Source organism: Aplysia californica, unplaced genomic scaffold (assembly GCF_000002075.1).
Source record: "Aplysia californica isolate F4 #8 unplaced genomic scaffold, AplCal3.0 scaffold00563, whole genome shotgun sequence".
Taxonomy (NCBI): Eukaryota; Metazoa; Mollusca; class Gastropoda; order Aplysiida; family Aplysiidae; genus Aplysia; species Aplysia californica.
This window is the reverse complement of record NW_004797833.1, coordinates 171,321-196,990: the sequence shown is the minus strand read 5'-3', so window position 1 is coordinate 196,990 and position 25,670 is coordinate 171,321. Positions and strand designations below refer to the sequence as shown.

The 25,670-nt window shown below is 42.3% G+C and overlaps 1 protein-coding gene across 1 annotated transcript in view; it reads left to right on the top strand.

Annotated features, from left to right (window-relative positions):
* Nucleotides 1-25,670, top strand: part of LOC101857898 (dystrobrevin beta) — a 145,998-nt gene that overhangs the window by 96,578 nt on the left and 23,750 nt on the right. Inside the window, exons 6-9 of the mRNA XM_005106918.3 lie at nt 3,685-3,770; nt 5,284-5,435; nt 15,568-15,673; nt 22,593-22,759. Of these exons, the coding sequence (XP_005106975.3) occupies nt 3,685-3,770; nt 5,284-5,435; nt 15,568-15,673; nt 22,593-22,759 (511 nt within the window). The remainder of the gene's footprint in view (nt 1-3,684; nt 3,771-5,283; nt 5,436-15,567; nt 15,674-22,592; nt 22,760-25,670) is intronic.

Genomic DNA, 25,670 nt, shown 5'->3' with positions numbered 1-25,670 from the left:
CCCCCCTTTCGTTTTGTCCCCACGGCGTATCCACATTTTGTCTCCACAGAACACTCTGATAGCAGGATGGGCCTATCCGAACGCCAAAAAGAAGTGCTGCACGCACGCACGTCTTTGTGGGTCCTCGCGACCCCTCATGTCAAGTCGTGTCAGTGAAATCACCGATTGGAAATAAAGAGGAGGGCATGACTTTTTTCGCAGCGCACTTCAGTTGTGCCAGATGTGCGTTGTGCCAGATGTGCGTTGTGCCAGATGTGCGTGGCAGTAGGCCTATATTTTCAGCCTAAAGGCACTATTTGCGGCCGGCCGAATGATGCGGCCAGTTTCCTTGAAACAAATCACAAGTTCACAACAAAAATGGTCTCGTTAGACAGCAGTGTTTGAGAGCGGCAGTGGTTTGAAGAACTTGGTCGATCAAAATATATCTCAAACTCAAAGTGAACAATTGAATGGTCACTTGTCCATGTTCATTACAAAGCTTTCTTATCATATTTTTATTCGATTATAGGTTCATGTGTTGAAGTAATGAATAAATAGTATGTGTAAATGTCTGAGTCTGAACATAAAAAACAACAAAGGGAACCCAGGAAGGGGGTGGCCGCATAGTTATTCCTTTATTTTTTTAAAAAGGGACGTCCGCCAAAGGTCCACTCCATTGGAAAAGGGGCATTGTTAATGTTATGATCAGTTGCCAGTGCCCATTTAACAGCAAATTAGCTCACATAAATGCATTCAGAAAGCCAGGTTTGTAACCTCTTGACTTCAATGCGATCGATCAGTCTAGACCGACTCCATCAGATTCGCTGCAGTCTGAAGAAATTGCCCTGTCACATGTACCTCTTGAATTTGGAAAAAAAATTGCTGAGACCTGGGAATGCCCCCGGAATTTGAGGAAACGTGTAAATTTGCCCGGGAATGACCACGGGAAAATACGTCACGTTCTCGAATATTTGAAAACGAAGTCCGATAAGGTCAGTAAATCTTGAGCGTATCCACTGCTCAGATCAGTAACAATATTGAACAAAATATTATTTTTGGGATTTTAGAGTATCTTTATAGATAGCCTATCTATATCAAGAATCCATCTTTAGAAGCCTAATTTCTTTATCAAACTTATAAATAGCTGGAAAATGCATTTGAGAAAGGTAGCAAAGTAGGAAAAATCTTAACAAAAAATTATCTCTCTTTTCAGCTTTCTCAGAATTGTTTATCTGACCAAGTTGCAATACTATTTTGACTAGGTCTGGGTCTCAGAAAGTTACTTTTAGAATTTATTCAAATTTGCGCTCAATCTTGAAAACACATACATCTATGACCGTACAGAAGCAGTTTTGCTGTTTTATGGTACCCATTTGGAGTTTTAGGCCTTTCTTTATTTACAAAATCTTAAAATAATGGACACCTGAATGTAGTGCATAAGAAGGACTGTAAAGCTCACAAGTTAGTTCAGAAAATTCAAATTTGGCTCTGTAAGGTCATATTTAACCAACCAACAGTAATCGCCGTTTAGACTTCTATCTTGATGAGTGTTGATGATTCGCATAAGATATAATTGGTTTTTAAAATGTTGAATCATTCCTCATGATTATTGTGGCTAAAATCTTGAATTTTTTGCTTGGTAACCTTGTTTTGCACTATGTCACACCTTTTGATGCAGAAAAGCAAGCATTAGACTGAAAACTATAGCCTTTGGGTGTTGACCATAGAGCTACACCCCCTTAAAGTAAGTTCATTTTTGCCGGTCATGATTGTGATGTTCGTTCGGCTTTTCTCTGTCTGATAATGCAACATTGTGACATGCAGGTTGCGAATTATAAACGCCGTGTCGCCATGAAAATAAATCAATGTTTGTGTCTGTGCTGTCATTGTGGGAAAAAAAGAAAAGAAAATCAAGCGTCGTCCGATTTTCAGCTTGTCGGGCTCGCCAATGTGACCGGTCAGCGAACCTGCACGTGTTCACATCACATGTCATCATGTGAGTACCGGCGGTTGTTGGGGTCACCAAAGTTCATTCAAAGTCTGAGCGTTGCGGAGTTTTGGACTTCGGAGTGGGGGGAGGATTATTGATTTTTTTTTTAGGACACTCAAGTCGGTTTTGAAGGTGTCGGTCAAAGTTGATGGCAGTATTTAGGCCCTATGCACTCATTGTTTTTTTAAGTTTGTCAAAGTTGTTGACAGAAATATTGTGTTCATTGTCGTCAATGCAGCAAGAACCGATCATCATTAAGCTTTTTATTTTCATTCTCACTAATCTGACCTGTTTCTCCCATAACTTTTTTGTTTGTTACTTATTTTACCGAGCACCAAGTTGGTAGTTTCCCCTCTTTCGACACAGGAAGGTAATATAAGAGACAGCCCATCTGGCCATAATACTCAGACAAAATTCGGGCCCAACAAGATTCGAACCCGAGATCTTCTGCATATGGAGTATAATGAAGCGAGTGCCTTACCACTAGGCTACAGTGACCCCTGTTGTAAATGTTGTAACGCCTTATTGTACACAGATGGTCATTCCGAAGGCAGATCACATGATCTCACAAGAGGACATCAGGAGAAGAAAAAGTTCAGCAAAAAGCCGAAGGTCAGAGTATCACACTGCAGGGATTCGAACCTTTTGGCCAAAGTCCGTCAACCACGAGGCCACCGAGCGGCATGGCTTCTTTAAGAAGAAAAACCCACGGTATACTACATTCATGCTGGGAGGCCCTGACCGCATACATATCCCCATGTGATCGCATCACAGTCCCCTGGCCGCCTAATGTGTCTTCAATGACTGAATAAAGGTTCCCTAATCGCAAACTGGTCCCTTCACATGGCATTTTGGAATGAATATCCCTCTTGGCAAACCATAATAAATCTAGTGGCCAGATGATGTGCAAATTTCCGGGCCAAAAATGTTTTAGTTATCATTATTTGTTTGGCTTTTAGAGCAAAGTAAGTGAGAAATGGCCGCAAATAGTACCGTTACTCTAGCCATTTTGATGTGACGAAGAACGTGTGCAAGTACTTGGGAGCCGAATGTCATAAAATTTGAAGTAAAACTGGGCAAAATAGCAAACAACTTGCTTTACTTTTTGACCCCCCCCCCCCCCTCGTAGCTTTGCTGTGTCCAGTGTTTGTTCACCTTTGCTTTATCATCAGTCACTGTCTACCTGTCAAATTATTGTCTAACATGTTTAGTTTTTCTAAGCTGAGCTTTGAGTATGGCTCGTTAGTCTTACTTTTCACCCCCCGGGGCGGTGCCACTGACTGAAGTGTCTTTAGGACATTTCTCGTTCTAGTGCACAGTAGAATTGTAAATGTGCTGATTTCACAATGTCATGCTCATAACTGTGCCTGAACTACAACAGGGAACTGGTGCTTTTTCTTTCCTAATCCTTACTATCGTCATTTTCCTCTACTTATTTTGTATGTTTGTCACACTCATGTGACTCGCTATTTCCGGGGCGCCTTGATAGTTAAAGCAGACTTTGTGCTGCTGAAGCTAGAGAGGTGAGCAGAGTTAGTCTGATTCCCTGTAAGGACTTCTCTGTTGACCCCTTGGCGCTCATATGACCTATGCAGTTGCGAGTGCCGTAAAACCTCTACAAAAACAAAAACTAAAAAGTCTTACTTTTTGACATTTTGTGATCAAGTGTTGCCACTGTGGTGTCGCTTCATCAGTTCTTTTCTTTTTTTTCTAAGGGAGTCTACAGGACATATACAGGCTTTTGCCGTCAAAGTTGCCCTTGCTCATTTAGCTTCTGGAAAACTAGTGGACAAGTTGCGATGTAAGTTATTGTTTTAATGCATGTCACTGTGCATTTTCCATTCTTACTTTCATGCATCATTTGTACTCTAAGTCATTAGTTAGTAAATATTTTAATACGTTATTAGGTCAAGCGAGTGGTTTTTTTTGGTGTGTTTTTTTGTTTGAGGGCCTATTTTCTCTAATTCAAACTTTGAGAGATTGCTGTTTTTGCTTCGACTTTTTCCAGACATCAGTGGTGTGATTTTACAGGTTTCTTTCATATTTTCTGTGTTTTTGATGGTGAGAAAAATAGTATGTGTCACGACGTGGTGGAATGAGGTGCTCGTCAATTTTTGGGCATATGGAGTTATTGGTATCTTAAAGCTTTATTCATTTGTCTTGCTTTTGATGTAAAAATTACTCATCCATCTACAATAGAAGTCCAGCTATTTGCGATGGAAGGAGATTGGGGTTTCCTGGTTTCAGAGGTAAAATTAGTGTTAAAGTGGCCGCCAAAGTTTGCTGACTTCCAAAGCTTTAGAGTCCTAGGATATTAATTTTACATTTTCTGTGCCTTAAATCAACATTTTTCAGTAACAGCATGTATTTTCTATTGGACATAAAAGTCACTGAGCCAAAAATATAAATTTAATGAAAATTGCCTAACGGGAAGAAAAAAGCTTATTTCTTGGATTTCACGATTTTGGTGAGCGCCTGATTTCACAACAATGCCTCACATCTGGTGGTTGAGAAGGTCCTACCTATTCTTCTGTTGTTTCTATTTGTTTGTCTTAACTTTCCCAAGCGCTATGTGATTCTTATGTTTATGTGTTTTTCTTTTTCTCAAGCAAATAAACAAATGGACAAGGTGTATCTATAGCCAGTGTTATTTCACTAGTGCCTTAGTCATTTTTAGGGTATTGTGAAAAGTGCTCAAAATGAGAAACATGACTTAAGCGCTTGTTAGTTTTCATTTTAAAACAAGGAAGAAAATAGTGAAATAGAAAAAGAACTATCTTTTAGTGAAGAGAAGCACATCGACATGATGATGATCATTAAGTGCTGGAAAAACGTAAGACAAACAGACTAAAACAACAGACGTAAAGTAAAGAAGTAGGACCTACCAGTGGCATCCTTCAACCACCCACTAACTATATTGTGAGATGCACCTTGATTTCTTATTTCAGTAACTGCTTTATCTGAAAACCCCCAGAAATTGACAAGGGGGATTGTGGAATGACGCTGTTGATCTATGTCTGTCTTGCAGCCCATGAATTATTGAAAAAAATCAAAGTGTTTTGCATGTTTGAAGTTTTTCTTTACTAATTTATTATTAGGAGAATGACCGTTTAACTTGGTAAAGGTTTGTGACATGCAAAAGTTGAGACTCCACAGAAACCACTATTTTGTGTGATTCCTTCCATGCCTTTGGAAAGACATGATACAGGGGGATAAATCTTATCATATGGTGGTCCAGGTGGTGAAGAGGTTAAGTTTGTCAGTCTCAGTACATGCTGACATAGTGCTTTATGAATCTTGTTTTCTTCTCACAGATATCTTCACCCTCATATCTGACCCCTCTGGGCACATGGTGCGGGCTCGGTTTGATGAGTATCTGCGTGATTTGCTGATGCTTCCAGCAGCTGTCTACGAGGGCACATCATTCCGATACTCTGAGGAAGCTTCCAGAACCTTTTTTGACGCAGTCAGTCTCTGTAGTTCTTTTTTTGTGTGTTCCCCTTAACTCCCCAAATGTAGTCTGTGAGTGGGTGGAATATGCCATTTGGACGACCTTCTTTTTTCCCCCTTTGTTAAACAATAGTCTATACGTCTTACTTTTTTCTGTACATTAAATGACTTTTAGTTTGATTTTCTCTTTTCTATAATTTTTGGGCATGTGGAGTTATTGGTATCATATGAAAGTTGATTTATTTGCCTTTGCTACTGATGAAATAAATATCTATAAACCTTGAATAGAACTCAAGATACATGCATTTGAAAGAAGTGAGGGCGACTGGTTTCAGTGGTGAAATTAGCAAGAAAATGGCTGCCAAAGTGTGGTAACTCCTATAGCTAAACAGTACTTGAAAATGAAACATTACATGTTTTATGACTATAATCAATGTTTTTTCAGAAAAATTCTCATGGAAATGTGATTTTATATTGACGTAAAAGGAGTTAAGGCCAAAAAAAAAATTCGATAAAAATTTCCAAACTTGCGGAAAAATGCCTGTTTCTCCTTTTCGTTATTTTGACAAGCACATGATTTCACCACGCTGCCTCACATATAGAGTCGCCACTGGCTCATAACATGTGCGAAAGGTGTGTGCTGCTGTGTGCGCGCAGTTTTTACCCCTATGTGGGCAGTGTTTTCTAAAGTAGCCTACAGTCGAACCTGTCGATAAATTTCCGACTTACACATATTCGGTCCTGGACAGGGGAATTTACGGGAGGGGGCTGCCTGTCAGGTGGGCAAGAAGTAGTCAAAACATCACACTTTCCAAGTGCTTTCCTCTGATAATGATATGCATCAGTCTTACTTATCCTCTTATCCTTTGCTACCAGTGCTTGTATCTTATAGGACCACTGTTTGGCCAATTAAAAACAATTGATTCAACGTCTCCTTTGTTACCACAACTACACCCACCCGTAGGTGTAAAAAGCGCATTCAACCAATGCTACTCTTCCCAGGCACGTAACAGCAATTCGACAAATTTTATCATTCTCTGCTTGCTGTATGATGAGGGCTGCAGGCAGTGGTCAAATTTATTTCACCTCTTGCTACTCAGGAAAGTTTTGGTGTTGGAGTGCCATTCGAGCACTTTTACCAGCACTTGTGAGACCATCTACATCACTTATGACTCACAATAATGGTGTAACATCCATCCCGTAGCTGCAGCCCTATCCCCTTCCTTAAGGTTGGAGCTGATGGAACGAAACTTGGGAGTTTTGTTTCAAATCAGGGTTGAGCAGGCAAAGCATTGTCCATCCTAGACAGGTAAAAATCCTCAGATGAGAAGAAATTTCTTTTACGGTTTTTGGATTAACCCCTTTACTGCTAACCCTATCTGCACCCCCAGTGGGTCGGGGGATAGAAATAGACCCACTGCTTCGTTTGCAGAAGGTGCAACCCTTTCAAAGACGAGGTGTCTCACATGGACACCAACCCTCTGGGATCCGGATGCGACACCTACTTTGGTGTATCTTCCTCTTCTCCTTCCTTCTTTCTTTCTTCTTCTATCTTTCCTCCCACCGCTGACCTCATGTGCAACAAAAAGAGAGGTCACCCATCCCACAGAGTGGGCACCTTGTTGACCGTGAGGTGCGACTTGTGCGGAGGGAAACCGGGTACCCGGCGGTTGAGGTGAGATCAGTCTATGGACTGTCCCTCACCAACACACCTTTTTGGCCCAGGTTTTCCTCTTAGATGGGAGGGTGGCACGGCCCATGCTACTCTATTGGTTGGGAGTTGAAGCCCCTTCAAGCCCTGGGTCAATCTTGGCGGGAGGGTTTTATGCATTCTCGTGGAGAGTATAGCTCCGGGGTAGCCCTGGCACAGCTCTGGTCATCCGAGCAATGTGTCTCCTTGTTGAGCTCGATGGCGGGCGGGGAGCCCCGGAGTCGAATCACCTAAAAAAACTCTCATGGATTGCTCATCAACTAAAAACTCTTCCCCAACTCCCAACGTTGCCAAAAAGTCTTGGTTCGCGGAAGCGGGTGTGACCGCTGAGCCGAGCAAACAAACGCCAAAAGGAAAAAGGGCCTTTACGACTGCCTCTGCCCTCCCCCCTCTCAGGGAGCTTTCGCGGCAGCCGTACTTGACCATCCGCAGCACCGATGCGCAGAAAAAGGTCACTGATCTAAACATTTTCAAGACAGGAGATGCTCTAAGACAGGTTCTGGGATACATTCCTAAGAATGTCCAGAAACTGTCCTCTGGTGCTCTCATCAAGTGCGCATCGGATAAAGAACTGGCCGGACTTGAAAAGATTACGACCTTCGGTGGTGTTTCTTCTGTTTCCGAGCGACACCAGAAGTTTAACCAGTCGAAGGGCGTGGTCCGCAGCCATGAGCTGAAGGGCTGCTCAAACCAAGAAATTGTGGATAACTGAGGGTGTAGTCGAAGCCCGTCGAATTACTATTCGGCGGGGGGAGTCCACAATAGAAACGAACACAATAATTCTAACTTTTGATTCATGCCGCCCTCCAGCCACCATTCGGGCATCATACTTTGTCTTGGACGTTAGACCCTATGTGCCAAACCCTCTACGCTGCTTTCAGTGTCAGAAGTTTGGCCATAGTCAGTCGCGATGCCGACTTGCAGCCATGTGTCCTCACTGCGGCAAGACTGGGCATCCTGAAAAGTCCGTGCTGCCCAAATTGCCAAGGCCGGCACACAGCCTTCAGCAAGGATTGCCCGACTTGGATCCAAGAACGCGCAATCCAAGAGTATAAAGCACGAAATGGCTGCTCTTTTCAAGAAGCCCGTAAAGCTGTCTGCCCACCAGGTATGACCCCGGTCCCTGGCCGGTCATATGCAAGCGTATTCCGGCCAGTCACGAAGTCGGCCAGTGCTTCCACTGTTGACCCCCCAGAACCCACGGTCAACAAGCGACTTACTGCACTGAAACACAAAAAGGTTCCTACTAAAACTGTGGTACCCACCTTTCAGGTATCACTGACTTACCGCTTTGGGGTTCTTGGGGAGGATGGGGTGGACTCTTTCTCCGCCCCCCCCCTTCTCCCCCTCACCCCTCCTCTATTACTTCTTCTTGTTCTTGTTCTTGTTCTTGTTCTTGTTCTTGTTCTTGTTCTTGTTCTTCTTCTTCTTCTTCTTCTTCTTCTTCTTCTTCTTCTTCTTCTTCTTCTTTTTCTTCTTTGTCTTCTTCTTCGTCCTCGTCCTCCTCGTCCTCGTCCTCCTCGTCCTCGTCCTCCTCGTCCTCCTCCTCCTTCTTCTTCCTTCTTCTCCTCCTCCTCGTCCTCCTCCTCGTCCTCCTCCTCCTCCTCCTCCTCGTCCTCGTCCTCGTCCTCGTCCTCCTCCTCCTCCTCCTCCCCCCCTCCTCCTCCTCACAACCCAAGCGGAATCCGCTTCCATTGCAGAATTGCAACACTTACAGGCCACACTGTGCCCACGTGTGGCCTGTATACAAGAAACACAATTCGCCCCGGCTTCAACCATAGACTTAAGAGAATTTACTGCGTATCATCACATTCACACGAAGAACCAGATTGCTTCCGGTGGTACCACCATCTACACCGACAACAACACACTTCAGAGACAAATAATACGTCTTAGGACGTCCCTCCAGGCTATTGCCGTACGGGTCACCCTGCACTTACCAATCACGATCTGCTCAGTTTATATCCCACCAAATTACCCCCTCAAAATAACCCAACTAAATTACTTAAAGGCTCAGCTTCCAGAACCCTTTATTTTGCTAGGCTATTTTAATGTCCACAACGCCGTTGGGGGAGACAAACCTACAGACCAGAAAGGAAAAATAGTAGAAGATTTTTTATTTCAAAATAACATCTGTCTCTTACGGGTTTGCCAATCAATGTTCCCAGATTCTGAACCCCTCTTTCGACCTCAACTACAATAAATTCCACGAAAAGCTTTTTCAAATATGCCACAAACACATACCAAAAACAAAAACAAAACCCCGAAAGAACAAGATCTGGTTCTCTGGGGAATGTGAGGATGCAGTAAAGAAAAAGAAGGCAGCGTATTGAAAGGCCGTCAACAACTCCACCACAGAAAACAAGATTAATTATTTAAAGGCTCGAGCTGTGGCACGTAGATGCCTCAGGGAGAGCAAAAGACAATCATTTAAAAAATACATCTCCAAAATCAACAGCCAGACACCACTAAACCAAGTTTTCAAAATCACTAAAAAAATTCTTGGGAAGACGCACAGACACCATTCGGCACGTCCAGAGGCCGGATGGAACAACAGCTGAAACACAAGTAGACATCGCAAACACAATAGCTACATCTCTCGCCAAAAACACATCCCAAGCAAACTACAACACCACTTTTAAAAACATCAAAACTAAAAGAAAACAACAACACCTAAACTTCCACTCAAACAACACTGAAACCTACAACGCAGACTTCGCAATAGACGAACTAACATCGTGCATCTCGGACCTGGGCAATACAGCCTCAGGACTGGATGACATCCACAACCAGATCATTAGACACTTACCCTCAGAAACACTTACACTCCTACTAGACATATACAACGACATGTGGCGGTCGCACTCCTTTCCGGAGTCTTGGCGTCTCGCCACTGTCATTCCAATACCCAAACCAAACAAAGACCACACACACCCATCCAATTACAGACCAATAGCACTAACGAGCTGTCTGTGCAAACTTATTGAAAAAATGATTCATAGGCGACTCATGTGGTTTCTGGAGACGACGGGTTCGCTGAGCGGTCTCCAGTACGGATTCAGGAAAACTCGATCCACTCTGGATCACCTGGTCCGCATGGAGACCTTTATACGCGAGACGTTCGCTGAAGGAGGCTACATGATCGCCATCTTTTTCGACCTAGAAAAAGCCTTCGACACAACCTGGAAGTACGGCATTCTCCGAGCCTGCCCGCACTCGGCATACACAGTCACCTCCCTGCTTCATTGGCAACTTCCTGAAGAACCCTTCCTTTCAGGTTCGTTTCGGATCCTCCCTTTCAGACCCCCACCAACAGGAGGAAGGAGTCCCCCTGGGGAGCATCTTTTCTCCTCTCCTATTTGAAATTCAAATAGATTCCATCGTAAAAACCCTCCAAAACAGCATAGACAGATTGTTATACGTTGACGACTTTTTGATATGCTGCTTTTCGAAAAATACTCTTCTGAGATCTATGGAAAGGCAGCTGCAAAAGCAGCTGCACAAACTCGAAAAGTGGTCAAACAATAACGGATTCAAGTTCTCCCTGTCGAAGACGGTTGCAGTACACTACTGCCGAACAGGCAGACGTGTGCTGCAGCCGGATTTTACACTATACTGGGAAAGGATTCCCGTCCAGGACCAAGCTCGTTTCCTCGGCGTTATATTCGAAAAATAACTCACATTCATACCACACATCAAAGACCTTCGTGTGAGGTGCCAGAAAGCGCTTAACGCTTTGAAAACTCTATCGCATCCTGAGTGGGGCGGGGACTCAAAACACCTTCTCCACTTGTACATCTCCCTTGTCCGGTCCAGGCTTGACTACGGCTGTCAAGTCTACGGATCGGCAAAACCACACGTCCTGAAAATGTTAGACCCAGTACAAAACCAAGGACTCCGCCTCGCTCTGGGGGCTTTCCGCACTTCTCCGGTGGAGAGCCTCCCTCCGTGGCACCTCACCAAGGCAAAAGTAGATTTACAGCTGGCCACACACAAGAAGGAAAGCACACACCAAAACTTTTAAAGTAGAATACAAAAAACTAATAGATAAATACACATTGCTACATTGGCTCCCTGCTAAAACCCTTGTTGATTGCAAAGTTGCAGTAATGTGCTGTAAGTGTAGGAACAATCTAGCACCACAATATCTGTCTAATTTACTACTCGAGTATATTCCATCTCGAAATTTACAATCCATTAATTAATAAGAAACAGTCAAACTGTGCTTTGCAAATCTAAAAAAATTGGAGTAGGGCTTTTTCGACAACTGTTACCTCAGCATGGAATTCCCTCCCACTGCATTTAAAAGGAGTGCCTACTTTGATCGCATTTAAATCTGGTCTAAAAACATGTTATTTAAACCCTGTTTTGCTAACTAGTTTTATTTTTCTTCCAATAGTACATGTGATCAGTAGCCACAGTGATTTTCTTTTTGTATATGTGTTCTTCTTCAGATGAAGAGTGAATAATATTTAGTTGAAAGAATTGTTGTAGGCTACATTGAATGGACCAGTATGTTTTCAATTTTTAGCGAAAGTTTTACGGCACAATTAGGTCATAGGATGCTGAAGATTAGAGGTGTTAAAAGAGAGTAACAAACACAAAAAGGAAGGAGGAGAGATGAGGCTGATATGTTTGATAGGAAAGAAGGAGCAGACCATACCAGAGCACCCGCCAACCACTCACAATGGGTCAGAATGCATGAAACGTTGATTTGAATCTCATCATATTGTGAAGTGCTTAGAGCCACCAGGGAGTGGATGATATAGAAGTGATCATTGTTAATGTTTTTATTATCATTATTTAGTATTTTGTAATCATAAAATGGATCACTCTAGCAGAACTCATGGTAATATCTAAAAAAAAAGCAGCGAATCCTGTTTGCTAGCTTATAAGCAAAAGTGAAAAGATCAAACTAGTTCAAACAATTTAAGTATCTAGCTCTTTCCGGACGTAGTTTTTTTTTGGGTCTTGTGGCTCGATTTGGCTACACAGGTGGTGTACAAAATAACTTCATATAAGCATATCATCACTGAAATCGTAACATATGATATATATCAAATGGAAGGAAATTGAATGAGGAATACATTCCAACATGAAACAAGGATTAATTTTTAACATAAGTATGCATTACAAGGGTTAGAAATGGTGATGAGAAAAATAAATTTTGATGGAAAAAATTACATTCATTAAACAAGTGAAAGCAAATCAGCATAAATATCTTATCATATACAGGCCAAGAGCATAATCCATAAGTTTCTGAATGCGCAGCTTTTTATTTGAAAGCAATATTCCAATTTTTGTTTGAGTTATGATATTTGCTCTGAGTCCGGTTTCATCGTTTTGTTGATGAAAGACCACAAGAACTAATTCACTTGCTTTTCGCCAAACCGACGCTTTGACAAAGTGAAACTAGATGTTTTCATTTCTTAACCCTATCCTTATGTTGTGTTTTACTATCGTATCTATACGACGTGGGGAACTCTGTGCCATCACTTTCCAAAGAGGAAATTTACTCGTTAATCTGATTCGTACGCTTTGCATAGCAGTCTGTCAAAATGATTTTTGAGAAATACTGAAAGTTTCAAAGAGATCTTCGTACTAGAAGTATTCTAAAATGTGAAGAATACAATCCCAGGGGTACAAAATGACCCCAGGGCGTACGATAGAGTTAAATCCTTTTCAAGGTTTCAATAACAATAAAAAGTAATTGTGAATGACAGATCATGTTAAAACGAAACAAAATTGAGGCACCCTATCACAGCTGAAATATCGGCGATACTTCTGCAAGGGGTGTGGACTCGCTCCGATATATCAGCGATACGTCCTGAAACAGCTAGGAATGCCCAATGTCCACAGAAATAAAGAAATAAAATAGAAGAATTGCAATAACTTAAGACAGTTTCAATAAAATGGGCCCAATCCTGAAAAATGGAAACATCTCAAGGACTACCAAAATAAGAGTTTAAAAAGGCTTTGTGTGGTTAAGTCTTCTCTATACGATTTTGAATATGGATAATTACCAAAGACTGAAAATGAAATACAAGCAGCAGAAATATTACTTCCTAGGAGACTGTTGAAATTCACTGAAGAAAAATATATCAAATGAGGTAGAACAGTGGTGTCTGCCTAACAGCAACCCCTTGGGAAGTAGATTTTGGTTGCTCTTATGCAAAGGTTGCTGCTAACTGAATTTTCAAAGGGAGAGGTGTGGGGTCATTATGTTAAACAAGCTTTGGTTTCTATTAGGAGGAGGTTACTCTTATGTGGTGTGGGTGGCTATTAAGTGGACACCACGGTACTTTAAAAGCCTATGTGGGCTGCTCATTAATTTAAAAAATAAATAAAAAGAGACAAATGTATGGGTGCCTGGTGAAAGGAACCGTAAGAGGCATTAACTGAGTTACAAGCCAATAAAGGTCAAAAATTGAAATTTTACCAAATTCGAGTTCCATTTAAAAATGATTCTTTTGTCATTTATCTAATGGTATTTAGAAGGCTTTGTGTTTACTACTAAAAGAAATGTATTTTGAAGATGTTTTTTGACACAAGTCATCTTATATAATAACAAAAATTGAGTTGGAACATTTGCTGTCAGAGCCTACATCAGTGGAAGGTTTCTACAACTCATTCATAAAAGCAAAACCCATCACATTGCATACCAAAATTTAGGTCAGCATGTAACCTATTTCGATCTGACTACTTGGCATCAGTGTGACGAAAGAGTAAAGTTTATAGTATTGTCATTTAAGAAGATTCAACATAAGTTAAGGACCACTTGCAAACACTCTGAGTTGTCTTCTTGGGTTGACTTGCATGTGTACGTTCTTGGACTGATCCAGTGGCTTGATGGCGCTGCCTCAGGCGGAAAATAACAGAGTGTGACACTGCAAGCCTTCTGGCAACTTCTCGAGCTCCAACTCCATCCTGCAGCCATGCCATAGCTCGGGCATGATCAAAGTCTCTCAGCTTTTGTCTTGGTGGCACGTTGATGCGATACTGGATTTTTCGCAAACGGCTGCTTTTATTGCCACCAAAGTGAGCGCAGTTCGAGACCAAACGTCTGTTTATGACGTACACCCGAAATTTTTACTGAGTAATGTCTGTGGTGTCGCACACAAGTCATTAAAAACCCCCTGCAAATTTGGCTAAAATTCCCCGAGGATTTCCATGCTGCACATGGCGGTTTTGCCCTTTTGGAAGCTTTGCAGTATGCATTGTAACCCATTAACACTTTCAGAGCAAACAATTTTGAAACTTTCCTTGCTGTTTTTTTTTTTCAAATAAAAAAAAAATCAGGGCTGTCTGTCAAGGTGGTCCTTTACTTTTGTTGAAGGCTGTATAACGCATTCATGTGTTTGGAGGGTGCCACTGATAGGTCTTACTTCTTAACTTTCCCTCGGGTGTTTTTGTCTGTCAGTCTTTTTTCACCCTAGCACTAAATGACCATTATTGTGTCGATGTGCTTCTCTTTACTCACACAAACAAATAAAACTCATTCCTAAAAATCAACCCCATTACATCACATATCAAATTTTAGGTCAGCTAGTGTGCTATCTTGTTCTGTGCACTGCTCAAGAATACATTGACTCAATAAAAAAGGGAGGCTCTGCACATACATGTACCCTCCCACACTTTGTAAGCAAAGAAAAGCCATTTTGTGACAATTTTAGTTTTACTGGATCGTGAATTGGTTTTAAATGCGTTTCAATGACACTTTGAAACTGTTCAGTTGTCTTAAACATTTTTTTAAAAGTTGCCCTTTGATGAGTTTTAACGGTTATGTTATGTGTTATGGAGACAAACAGAATGGCTGGCTGATCGATCGATATTCATTTTAAGTTGAACACAATCTAGAACTAAGGGTAACTTTAAAGCCACTTTTCTCAAAACTTTGTTTCGGCACCCTACTTGACAAAATTAATCTGATCTCACAAAATGCTGAAGCTATCTTAAAAATTTAAAAAGCAAGTTGTCCAGAACTGATTTTTGTACAAGAAAATACAATAAAATGCACTTCCTCAAAATATGTTATTCAGTACCTTTCACCAGGCACGCACACAAGTTTTTAGGACATGAATGTACTGGGCTTGAACAGCTTTTGCTTACTGGTAAAACTAAAGGCAAACCGATCAGGGTATACCCAGAGCAACTTACTTGGAAAGCTTGAACAGGGGTCATGAGGCAAGACCAGGATAGTAGGTTTTTTTTAGAGCATCTGAGCAAAGAAATGAATGGCCAACCATGATTGCTGATGTCTGTTACAGATCTGGTACTTGTTGATTGATTGATCGAGTAGCCTACTTATATTTTCTGAATGGTGGATAAGTAGAGGGTACTACTGATACGTTGTAATTCTCTTTCTCTGTATTTTGCTTTTGTTAGTTATTGATATTGCAGTTTCTCCAAATTGTAATATATTGTAACTTATTCTCAGAACCCTGTCACTGTGAACGACTTCTTGTCTGTCATGATGGCCATCCCGGGACGACAGACACTGATGTGGCTGCCAGCCCTCAACCGCATGTCACATGTGGAGAATGGTAATATTTTCCCACATGAATGTGAACCATGTTTTATTTTAGTCTAGTTCTGAAGGCCTGGAGATCTTATGTTGAGATCTAAGTTTGATTACTGACACCTTATAACTGTAACATTAGAAATGAATACCATGTTGAGTGCTTATTTTTTGTGGTCATTGGTTCAAAAGATGAACTTTATCAATGGCACACAGTGTATGGGCATCTCCATGTGCACAACACTCTGCTTGGTAGGGTTGTGTAACAATAGAAATGATGCAATTTCTAGACAAAGAGTGCCTGGAGTGAATTTGTTACTGGTAACAGAATGTGCCTCACTAGAAATGCTGTAAGCCCTTTAGGAAATTGAAGTGGCCAAGTGAGTTAATTTGAAGTTAAGGCATTCCCTTAAAAGGGAAAAAAGAATTAAGCATGCTGTCTTTTATGACTTTTATTTTCAAAAAACATTTTATATTCAACCCCCCCCCCCGGGCGGTGCTCCTGACTGAAGTGTCTTTAGGCCATTCCCAAAGGGGGGACATTACCATGTTCTGTTGCACAGTAGCACAGTAGAATTGTAAATGGGCTGATTCATCAATGTCATGCTCATAACTGTGCCGGAATTGCAACAGGGAACTGCTGCTTTTTCTTTCCTCATCTTTACTATCGTCAATTTTCCTCTACTTCTTTTGTATCATGTTTGTCACACTCTTGTGACCTGCTATTTCCGGGGTGCCATGATAGTCGAATCAGACTTTGTGTTATTGAAGCTAGAGAGGTGAGCAGAGTAAGCCCGATTCCCCGTAAGGACTTTTCTGTTGACATCCACCCCTTGGTGCTCATATGACCTTGTGCAGTTACAAGCGTTGTAAAACCTCTACTAAAACAACGAATGTATTGTTCTCTATTATTGCTATCAATTGCTCACTGAAATATCTTTTTCTTTATTTTTGTGTAGGCCCACGGACTGCCTTTAAAATTGTTCAAATATTTTCCAGGGTAGTGTAATTTGTAGATAAATGTGCTGTATGCAATTGTGGTTAGAACTTGAAATGTGTTCTGCTCATCCACATAATAGATAGGGGAGAAATGGAAATTCCATGTAGGATTGTGGATGGGAAAGTGTTTAGAGTTGTTTAAAACTTTGTCAGACAGATGGCAACTATTTGAGCTTTTACAACTACACCAAGTTGGCTTTTACACATGTATAGAGTTTCCCATCTTTCACCTATCTGTGAAGGTGTCCTTAGTAAGATGAGGAACTAGAACTTTAAATCAGAAAATAAAATAATAATAAATTGTAGCATGAAGAGAAACAAACACACGTAAGCCATTGCAGGACGAGACATAACTTTCGTACATTCCACCCGAACAGCTTGGACACTTTCACTGAACTGACACTTATGAACTCAAGTGCGACGTACTACACGTAAAAACAACACACCTTAACAATTTGGTCTTAAGGTTAGTTGCCACACACCTCCCCCAGCACTGACGTCTCATGGGATCATTGGTAGCGTGCGGGTGGACGCACTTGACGTCCAGCACGTGACGTCAGTTGTCGGTGGTGAACGGCCTCAGTATCTTGCTCTCGCCCATCGGTGTTCCTAACGGTAGGTTTTGATTCCCGCAACACCGGAGGGCGGCCGCGTCGTGCTGGTTGCTGTAGATAGACAGGTTGGGTTGGGTCTACCTGTGCAGGCTTGAGGCGATCTACTAAGATGCATTCCGTGCGGCCTCCGATATCCAGAAGGAAGGTCTTTTCTCCCGGGGCGAGAACCATGTAAGGACCTGTGAATGGTCTTTGAAGTGAACCTTTCACGGTATCTGTGCGGATGTAAACATACTTCGCTGTTAACAAAGATGGTGGGAAGTATGTGACTGGGTCACTGTGGTGGATAGCTGGTCTAGGCCTAGTGAACTGTGCTTTAGCTCGAAAAGTTGTTAAAAAATCGGTTGCTGACCAGGCAGATGCTTCAGAGGGTAAAAGATCACCTGGAACAGTCAGTGGCTCACCATAGACCAGTTTTGCTGATGAATATCCCAGGTCATCCTTGGGAGCGGTTCGTAGCCCAAGGAGTACCCAAGGAAGTTCTTCCACCCATTTGTTACCAGTGAGTCTGGCCTTCAATGCCATTTTAAGTGAGTGATGGAACCGTTCGATCATTCCATTTGCTTGGGGGTGAAAAGCCGTTGTTCTATGTAAGTGAACTCCAAGGCGTTGAGCTATATCAGTCCAAATTAGAGAAGTGAATTGAGATCCTCGGCCCGATGATATATCGGCAGGAACACCAAAACGGGAGATCCATCCTCCTATGAGAGCGTTAACACATTCGTCTGTTGTTATGTTAGGCATAGGGATCGCCTCTGGCCATCCTGTGTTGCTGTCAATAATGGTTAAAAGATACCTTCGACCACGTGACTGAGGAAGTGGACCCACTATATCAATATTGATGTGTGAAAACTGCTTGTCGGGTACTAAATGTCTCTAGGGGGCACGGGTGTGTTTCTGGATTTTCGACGTCTGGCATTCGTGACACCCAACTGCTGACCTGACGTCGTAGGCCATGCCACACAAACTTTTCAGAGATGATCTTAACTGTAGCCTTAACGCCTGGGTGTGAAAGTTTGTGTGCAGACTTAAACACCTGGCGTCTGAACTCTGGAGGCACAATGGGCCGAGCTTTGCCAGTTGAAATGTCGCAAAGGACTTCGGGACCTTCGTCGCTCAACTTCGTTTTAATGACCTTTATGCTTGTGAAAGCTGAAGTGTACGCCTGTATATCAGCTGTACTCGACTTCTGAGTTGCTGTTAAGGCTGCAAAATCTATGCCGAGTGAGACTGCATTAGTTGTGATCACAGTACGTGAGAGATAATCGGCAACAATGTTTGTCTTTCCAGATATGTGCCTGATGTCAGTACTGAATTCCAAGATAGCAGATCGCTGCCTTTGCTGCCAAGCTGACCACAAGTCTGTAGTTTTTGACATTGCAGAGACCAACGGTTAGTGATCGGTGTAGATATAAATTGCCTACCTTCCACCATGTACCGGAAATGGCGTATTGCAAGATCTACACCTAAAAGCTCTCTATCAAAGGTGCTGTATTTCATTTCCGGCTTACGTAGTTGCCGGCTGAAAAAGGCGAGAGGCTCCCAACGATCATTCTTGTATTGCTCGAGGACAGCACCGACTGCCACATCAAATGCATCACAAGTGAGAGCGATTGGGCAGTCTGCGCATGGATGAACCAGAATAGATGTGTTTACCAAGGCTTGTTTACCCGAAAGGAATGCCTGGTTCGTTTCATCGGTCCAACTTAGAGCTTGACGAGGTTTCTCTGTTTTCAGAGCGTGGTAAAGTGGGTGCAAAATCGCAGCGATGTTGGGAATGAGACGATGGTAAAAATTCAGTACACCCAGAAACTCCTGCAGCGCTTTGACTGTATTTGGCTTAAGAAACTCCTTAACGGCATCAACCCGAGAGGGCATAGGTGATGAACCTGACGCAGAAACCCGATGTCCTAAAAAATGAAGTGATGCAATGCCAAAAAGACATTTTTCCAATTTAATCACCAAGCCATGGTGTCGCAACCGCTGAAAAACTGCGTTGAGGTCGTCGACGTGAGACTGGGCTGATGAACTAGCAACTAGGATATCGTCCAGATATACAAATGCACAATCTAGGTCCTGAAGCACTGTGTCCATTAGTCGCTGAAATGTTTGTGCTGCATTCTTTAACCCGAATGGCATCCTCAAGAATTCCCACTGACCGAAGGGTGTGATCAATGCCGTTTTAGGTACGTCCTCGGGCTCCATGGGGATCTGATGATATCCTCAAACAAGATCAATTTTAAGGAATTGGTCTTACCATTTAGGCGAGCAGAAAAGTCCTAAATATGGGGTATGGGGTAACGATCTGGGACTGTAGCATCGTTCAACTTGCGGTAATCTCCACCTGGGCGGGACCCTCCGTCGCTTTTAGGCACAACATGCAGAGGCGATGCCCAGGGACTGTTTGATTTCCGTATTATGCCCATTTTCTCTATCCCAAGGAACTCCTTCTTTGCAGACGCGAGTTTGTCTCGTGCCAGGCGACGAGCACGAGCAAAAACAGGTCGATCTTTGGTGGGAATAAAGTGTTGCATACGATGCTTGACATCGGCTGAGGAAAAAGTACTCTTTAAGAGTTCGGGATACTTGTTGAGAATCTTGCGGAATCTATTGCTTGATGGTTCTATGAGGGCCAGATCTGGGCCGGTTGAAATGGAACTGACCGAGCAAGAGATATGCGAGAAGGTGTCTGCCTCAATTAGACGGTGTCCTCGAACATCAACTAATAAATTGTGCTACCGGAGGAAATCAGCCCCAGTAAGGGTCGCTTAACATTGGCTGATATCAAACGTGCTTTAAACACACGGTCACCGAAATAAAGAGGAATAACTTTGGATCCATAGGTCACTATGGTTGAGCCGTTGGCTGCTTGCAAGGGTGGACCTGTCTCACCTGACGTTCTTTCAGCCCATGACGCTGGTGTTACAGAGACTTGGGCACCTGTGTCTATCAGGAAACGTTGTTTAGACTTAATGTCCGTGACAAACAGCTGAGTTACTTTACAATCTGTCGTCGGTGTCGTAAGAGTTGTTGTTGAGCAACATTTCGGACCAACAGTCGGATCTTCTACTTCTACTGCTGGCCCGCTCTTCCGTTTCCCTGATGCTTTTTGTGTTGGAAATTCTTAAAGTGCTTGCATGGACTGCTGTAGCGTCTTGCGTTAGATCCAAATTTTCGATGGAACCAGCAAATAGCATCAGCTTCGGAAAGGCCTGAAACAGAATCGGTAGGTCGCACCGCTGTATAGACTTTCAAATTTGGCGAAAGGGAGTTGTACAGGTTATCCGCTTCTTTCGCCAATGCGCGGTAATCTGTTCTGTGGTGGGAGTTCGCCAGAGGAGCTCGAATAGGTTCTGGCAGCAGCTGTAAAAAAATATGGCGAAAAAGAAAACCAGGTTTGTGTTCTCCCAACAAAGCTAGCATTTTTTCCATCATCTCAGAGGGCCTGTTATCGCCCAGTTCTTTTATGCTCAATAAGGCTGCTGCTTTTTCTTCCTCTGATAAAACTATAGGCCTCTATAAGGAAAGACTTGAGTGTGTCGTATTTTTGACTTGAAGGAGGTGAGGAAATTATGGATAGGGATCTTGCTGCTGTAGCTGCATCAAGTGCCGCTACGACGTAGTAGTATTTTGTCTCGTCAGTTGTGATCCCATGCAAAGCAAATGGGGCCTCTGTTTGTGCGAACCACGCTGAATGACAAGAAATCCAGAATGTAGGAAGTTTGAGTGCTACAGTTTCGTTTTGCCATGATTTTGAGAAACGTATCGTTGTTACTAGATTCTAGGTTATGCTAAATGAAATCTAGATTTCTAGACAAGGTTACCTTAAGTTAAATCACGTCGGGGTCACCAATGTAGCATGAAGAGAAACAAACACATTGCCATTGCAGGACGTGACATAACTTTCGTACTTTCCACCCGAACAGCTTGGACACTTTCACTGAACTGACTCTCATGAACTCAAGTGCGACGTACTACGCATAACAACAACACACCTTAACAATTTGGTCTTAAGGTTAGTCGCCACAAAATCATACTTTTCTGATCCCTGAAGGGAAACTTGGGATTCCATGGTGACCCATGTTTAGGTCCACAACTGGTAAAATGGTCTTCCTTTACTCTAGAATGAACTGACGGAAGCCTGGGCGGGGTTTATGACTTGTGGTGAGCAAATGGTGCTCAGCTGTGATGACCAATCACAGTGGCATGAGACATGCTATTTTCACTTATTCTCAAGATCTACGTGTATCCAGTTGCTCCTACCTTTAACCTGTCCAAAATGTATAGCTTTCCCTCTCTGACCGAGTTCCCCTGCCTTTGTCTTTATGCATCATTGCATTTTGACGGCACTAATTAAAATTGAGTCTGTTTCAGAAGTAGAGACAATTACGTGGGTGGTTGACGGGTACTCTGGTGTGGTTTGCCTCTTCTTTCCTATGAAGCATCTATCGTCCCTATCTCCCCTTCTTCTTTTTTTATGTTTGCTACTCTCTTGTAACACTTCTAATCTTCTGGCGCTCATATGACCTTACTCAGTTGTGAGCGACGTAAAACCTCTACTAAAACTAAAAAAGAGACAATTACTGCAGCAATGGTCAGGGAAAAGTTCACCGTTCAGTGTGACCCTGCCTGGAGTAAACTTGTTGGCCCTACCCATCCAGCGTGTGAAGTGTAAATACAGGTGGAGTTCTCATGAGAGTGCCATGGTAGCGGAAAACAAATGCGTCTGCGAGTTCACACCTGGGCAAGACCCCATGAGGGGCAAACAATGTACCGTTTCATAGAGATTTACAACAGACATGTAATCATATTCATAAGAGTGGCTGATCTGTGACGTGACGAGCAGTTAAGTGATCGCAAGTTTTCACTCTTGGTTGATCTTTTGGGCCCACATGGGTTTTTATTCCGTAATTTATGATCTGAAATATGGGATTGTAGCTGAATATAGACCTTCAGAATGGTAAGAGTAAAAAGAAAAGAAAAGTATAGAAGGAAAGCAGACACCCATGACAACCTGCGTTCCCCGCCCCCCTCTCCTTGCAAGAGTTACACCTCTTGCTGGTGAGCCATACATCAATTTGTAATACACCGACCCCACTTGAGGGAGTGGGGGGAGGAGCACCTCTTTTGGTAAGTATGAGAAACATTGTCAGAGGCAGGTGAGGTGTCTGATGTTTTCCTCTACTATTCCTCTATGTCTGCTTTGCCTTTTCCTTGCTCTGGATTACTTTTTCAGTGTCAGTGTGCAAATTTTTGCTCTTGCTCAAGCCAACTCCGTTTTTGTTTCCTTTTTTGCATAATTCTGAATGCTTCATGTAATTACCTGTTCAGTGGTGCATCCAGTGCAGTGTGAGGCATGTCGCCGAGCCTCCATCGCAGGATTCCGTTACAAGTGTCGCCGTTGCTGTAATTACAACTTGTGCCAGGACTGTTTCTGGCGGGGCAAGACTTCTGGGAACCATAGCAATGACCATGACATGAAGGAGCACACGTCTTATGTGAGTAAAAATACTGTTGTGTTTTAATGTTTATTTTTTCTAGAAGTCTTCCCTTTTAAAAAAAAAAATTGGAAGAAAACCATGTACAGGGTGATACCTGAACATCTCGCCTGTGGCGGTGGGTGGACCACACTTTGGGTGTGGCTTAGGTTTCTTCCACTTCTTTACCATCAAATAGCAAGCAATGAGAACAAAACAGTGATGATTTTTCTATACTCACAGCGAGCCATGGAATTTTGAGAACCATTCACAAATGAGAAGAGTCACCTTTGTCTTCCATCTCTTTGTTCTACGTCAAATTCTTCTGGATGGTGGGGACTAAGCCGTTTCACCTCCAAATTTCTCTAATTAATTTTCATCTGATGGAAAAGTTGCCCCAAAAGTGGTTTGATGTAATTAACAACTGTTAAATATCAGCGGGACACACACAGACATGCATGCACACACAGCACTCCAAACGTATACCGGCTATGAGCTGGATTGGGGGATGTAGTCGCGGAAAGTAGAACGCACCTAACAAAGGTCTAATGGGTGCTTCGGGAACTGTGTCACTGGGGGAAAGTGTGTCGTAAACTTTCACCCCATTGTCAGGGTTAGGAGAGCGTGAGCCCTCTCTGCAGTGTTATTTTTTTCAAGTCTTCTACCTTTTTACAAGAGGGGTTTCATTAAGGAGGGACCGTGGGAACGGGCTCGTCCTTTGCTGAGCCCTAAAGACATTTGATTGTTAGGTTACTATTGTTGTTAATGGTGACAACAACGATTGGATAAATGAGCAAGCCGCCAAGTTGATCATTCTGTGATCATAACAGTTTCAACTGCTTATTTCGTTATTATTTATTTGCTTTGGGATAGAGTTGGGGAATGGGGAGGGGGCTCATGCCCGTGAGCCTTTCACTACTTACTGCCACTGCATCTCGCACAAAACGTGTTTTAGAAGACTGTAATTTGGAACAGACATAATTCATTCAAAGGAATTTGTTTGATACAAAATTCACGAAATAGAAACTTATTTTGAAAACGGTAATGGCTTAACCTGTTGCACCCGAACTGTGAGTATACTCGTTGCTGCCACACGCTTCCGTCCACTGAGCTACGAAAATAGTTGCAGCAAAATACCAGTCCTCAAAATCAAATCTGAACCACTTATCCAGGTTTCGGTTGAAAATAATAGGTCGCTTAGTAGCTTGCAAAAACTTTTGATAGCTTGTTTTGATCCAGTTTTTTGCCAAGTACGAGTTGTTTTGTTGTTTTGTCACGGCAAATCATGGCAAGAAAGAGAGCACTGAAATCTTCATGGACGAGAATTAAAAAAAGCAGCCATAAAAAACAACAGTGTTACGGCTATTTTGTTTTTGTAAATATACATGAACCATGTTTTTAGTTTTGTTTTAGGCATAAGCGGCAAAGAAACTCATGTAAGAAATTTTTTTTCTTGTAGTTAGTTACAGACCATCGTCCAACATCGTTTTATATCATAATATCTGAATTTCTGATTCATAGGTACGAGCATAAAGAAATAAAACTGTTTTTTGCTTCTCCTGGAAAAATTGTTTCTTGGCACATTGGTGTTTGAATCACGCGGCTAGTGACATATCATAACCTAACAGGCTTCTGACTTACATATTAACATTACATTTTATTCAAAATATTTGGAGGATCAATTATGTAAGTGTTTTCGCGGTTTATGTACATAACATATTATTTATTGTTTTGTGACAAAGCATCTAAACAGTGCCCAAGAGAGGGGGCTCTCGTGGTCTTGAGGTTACGATGTTCGTTTCTCATTCAATAGGTCCCGGATTCGAACCCTGGCAGCGATATAAAATTTTCTACCCTGTAATGTTCTCATTTCACCTCCTTTCCTTGGCTTTTCCGTACTGCTGTCGTTCAGCCACACCTCTGATCGTATGGTAGGTAAGATCTATATATAACACCTAGCCTTCTCGGATAAGGGTGAAAAATCTCAAGGTCATGTGTGCAAGTTGAGCATGTTAAAGATCTCTTGGTGGTCCTAAAATCGATAAGAGTAGGCTTTTGGCCACCACCTGGGCATAATCCAAAATTTCCTACCAAATTGAAAGTGTTTAACTCTTTGCGGCCGGAATTTTTTTCCACTGACCCGCCCAAAACGCCGGAATTAATTTTCTCAGGAACGCCTTTTACAAAAGGGTACCTTATTCAAATAGATTGTGTTGCCATATTTTTTCAATGGAACTACACATATCGTCGGCAGAGAATTTTCTTGAATTGCTTTTTTCCTTAAAATAGATCGACATAACGAATGGCTACATCCTATTAAAATGTAGAACAATTTTGACAAACAAAAATCTTGTTTTAAAGAGAAATTCTAACCGTATATTCCGACTGACTTCCGTGACTGAAGAATTCTAACCGTCTAATTCATTTAGGTAGTCCGCCATTGTGGATCACGGCGATAACATTTTGCTCTGAAGGAGGCGTTTGATTATAAATAAAATTCTTTTTTCCTTAAAATAGATCGACATGACGAATGGCTACGTCCTATTAAAATCTAGAACAATTTTGACTAACAAGGAAGGCGTTTGATTATAAATAAATGTAACATCAGAAAAGGCTGCTTTTGTTAAAGTAAGGGTTGGTTGACTGTGTCGAGCCTGTGGAGAAAAAGGAGAGAGAAAGCAGAAGATCGTGGTCCATGAAGTAGGCCTACCATCTGCGAGTGAATGGGGCCCGAGTAAAAGTGTGCAAGGCTTTCTTCTTAAGTCCTGTACTTTGTTACTAGTGTGTTCACATTGTTCTCACATGTGGGTTGGGTGTAACAGAGGGTGAGGTTCCAGTTCAGAGAAAAAGGGTTAGGAAGGAGACTACAGCATCAAAGGTACTTAAACCGTTTCTTCGTGATCTGCCCAAGTTGCCATCTCACTATTGCCGA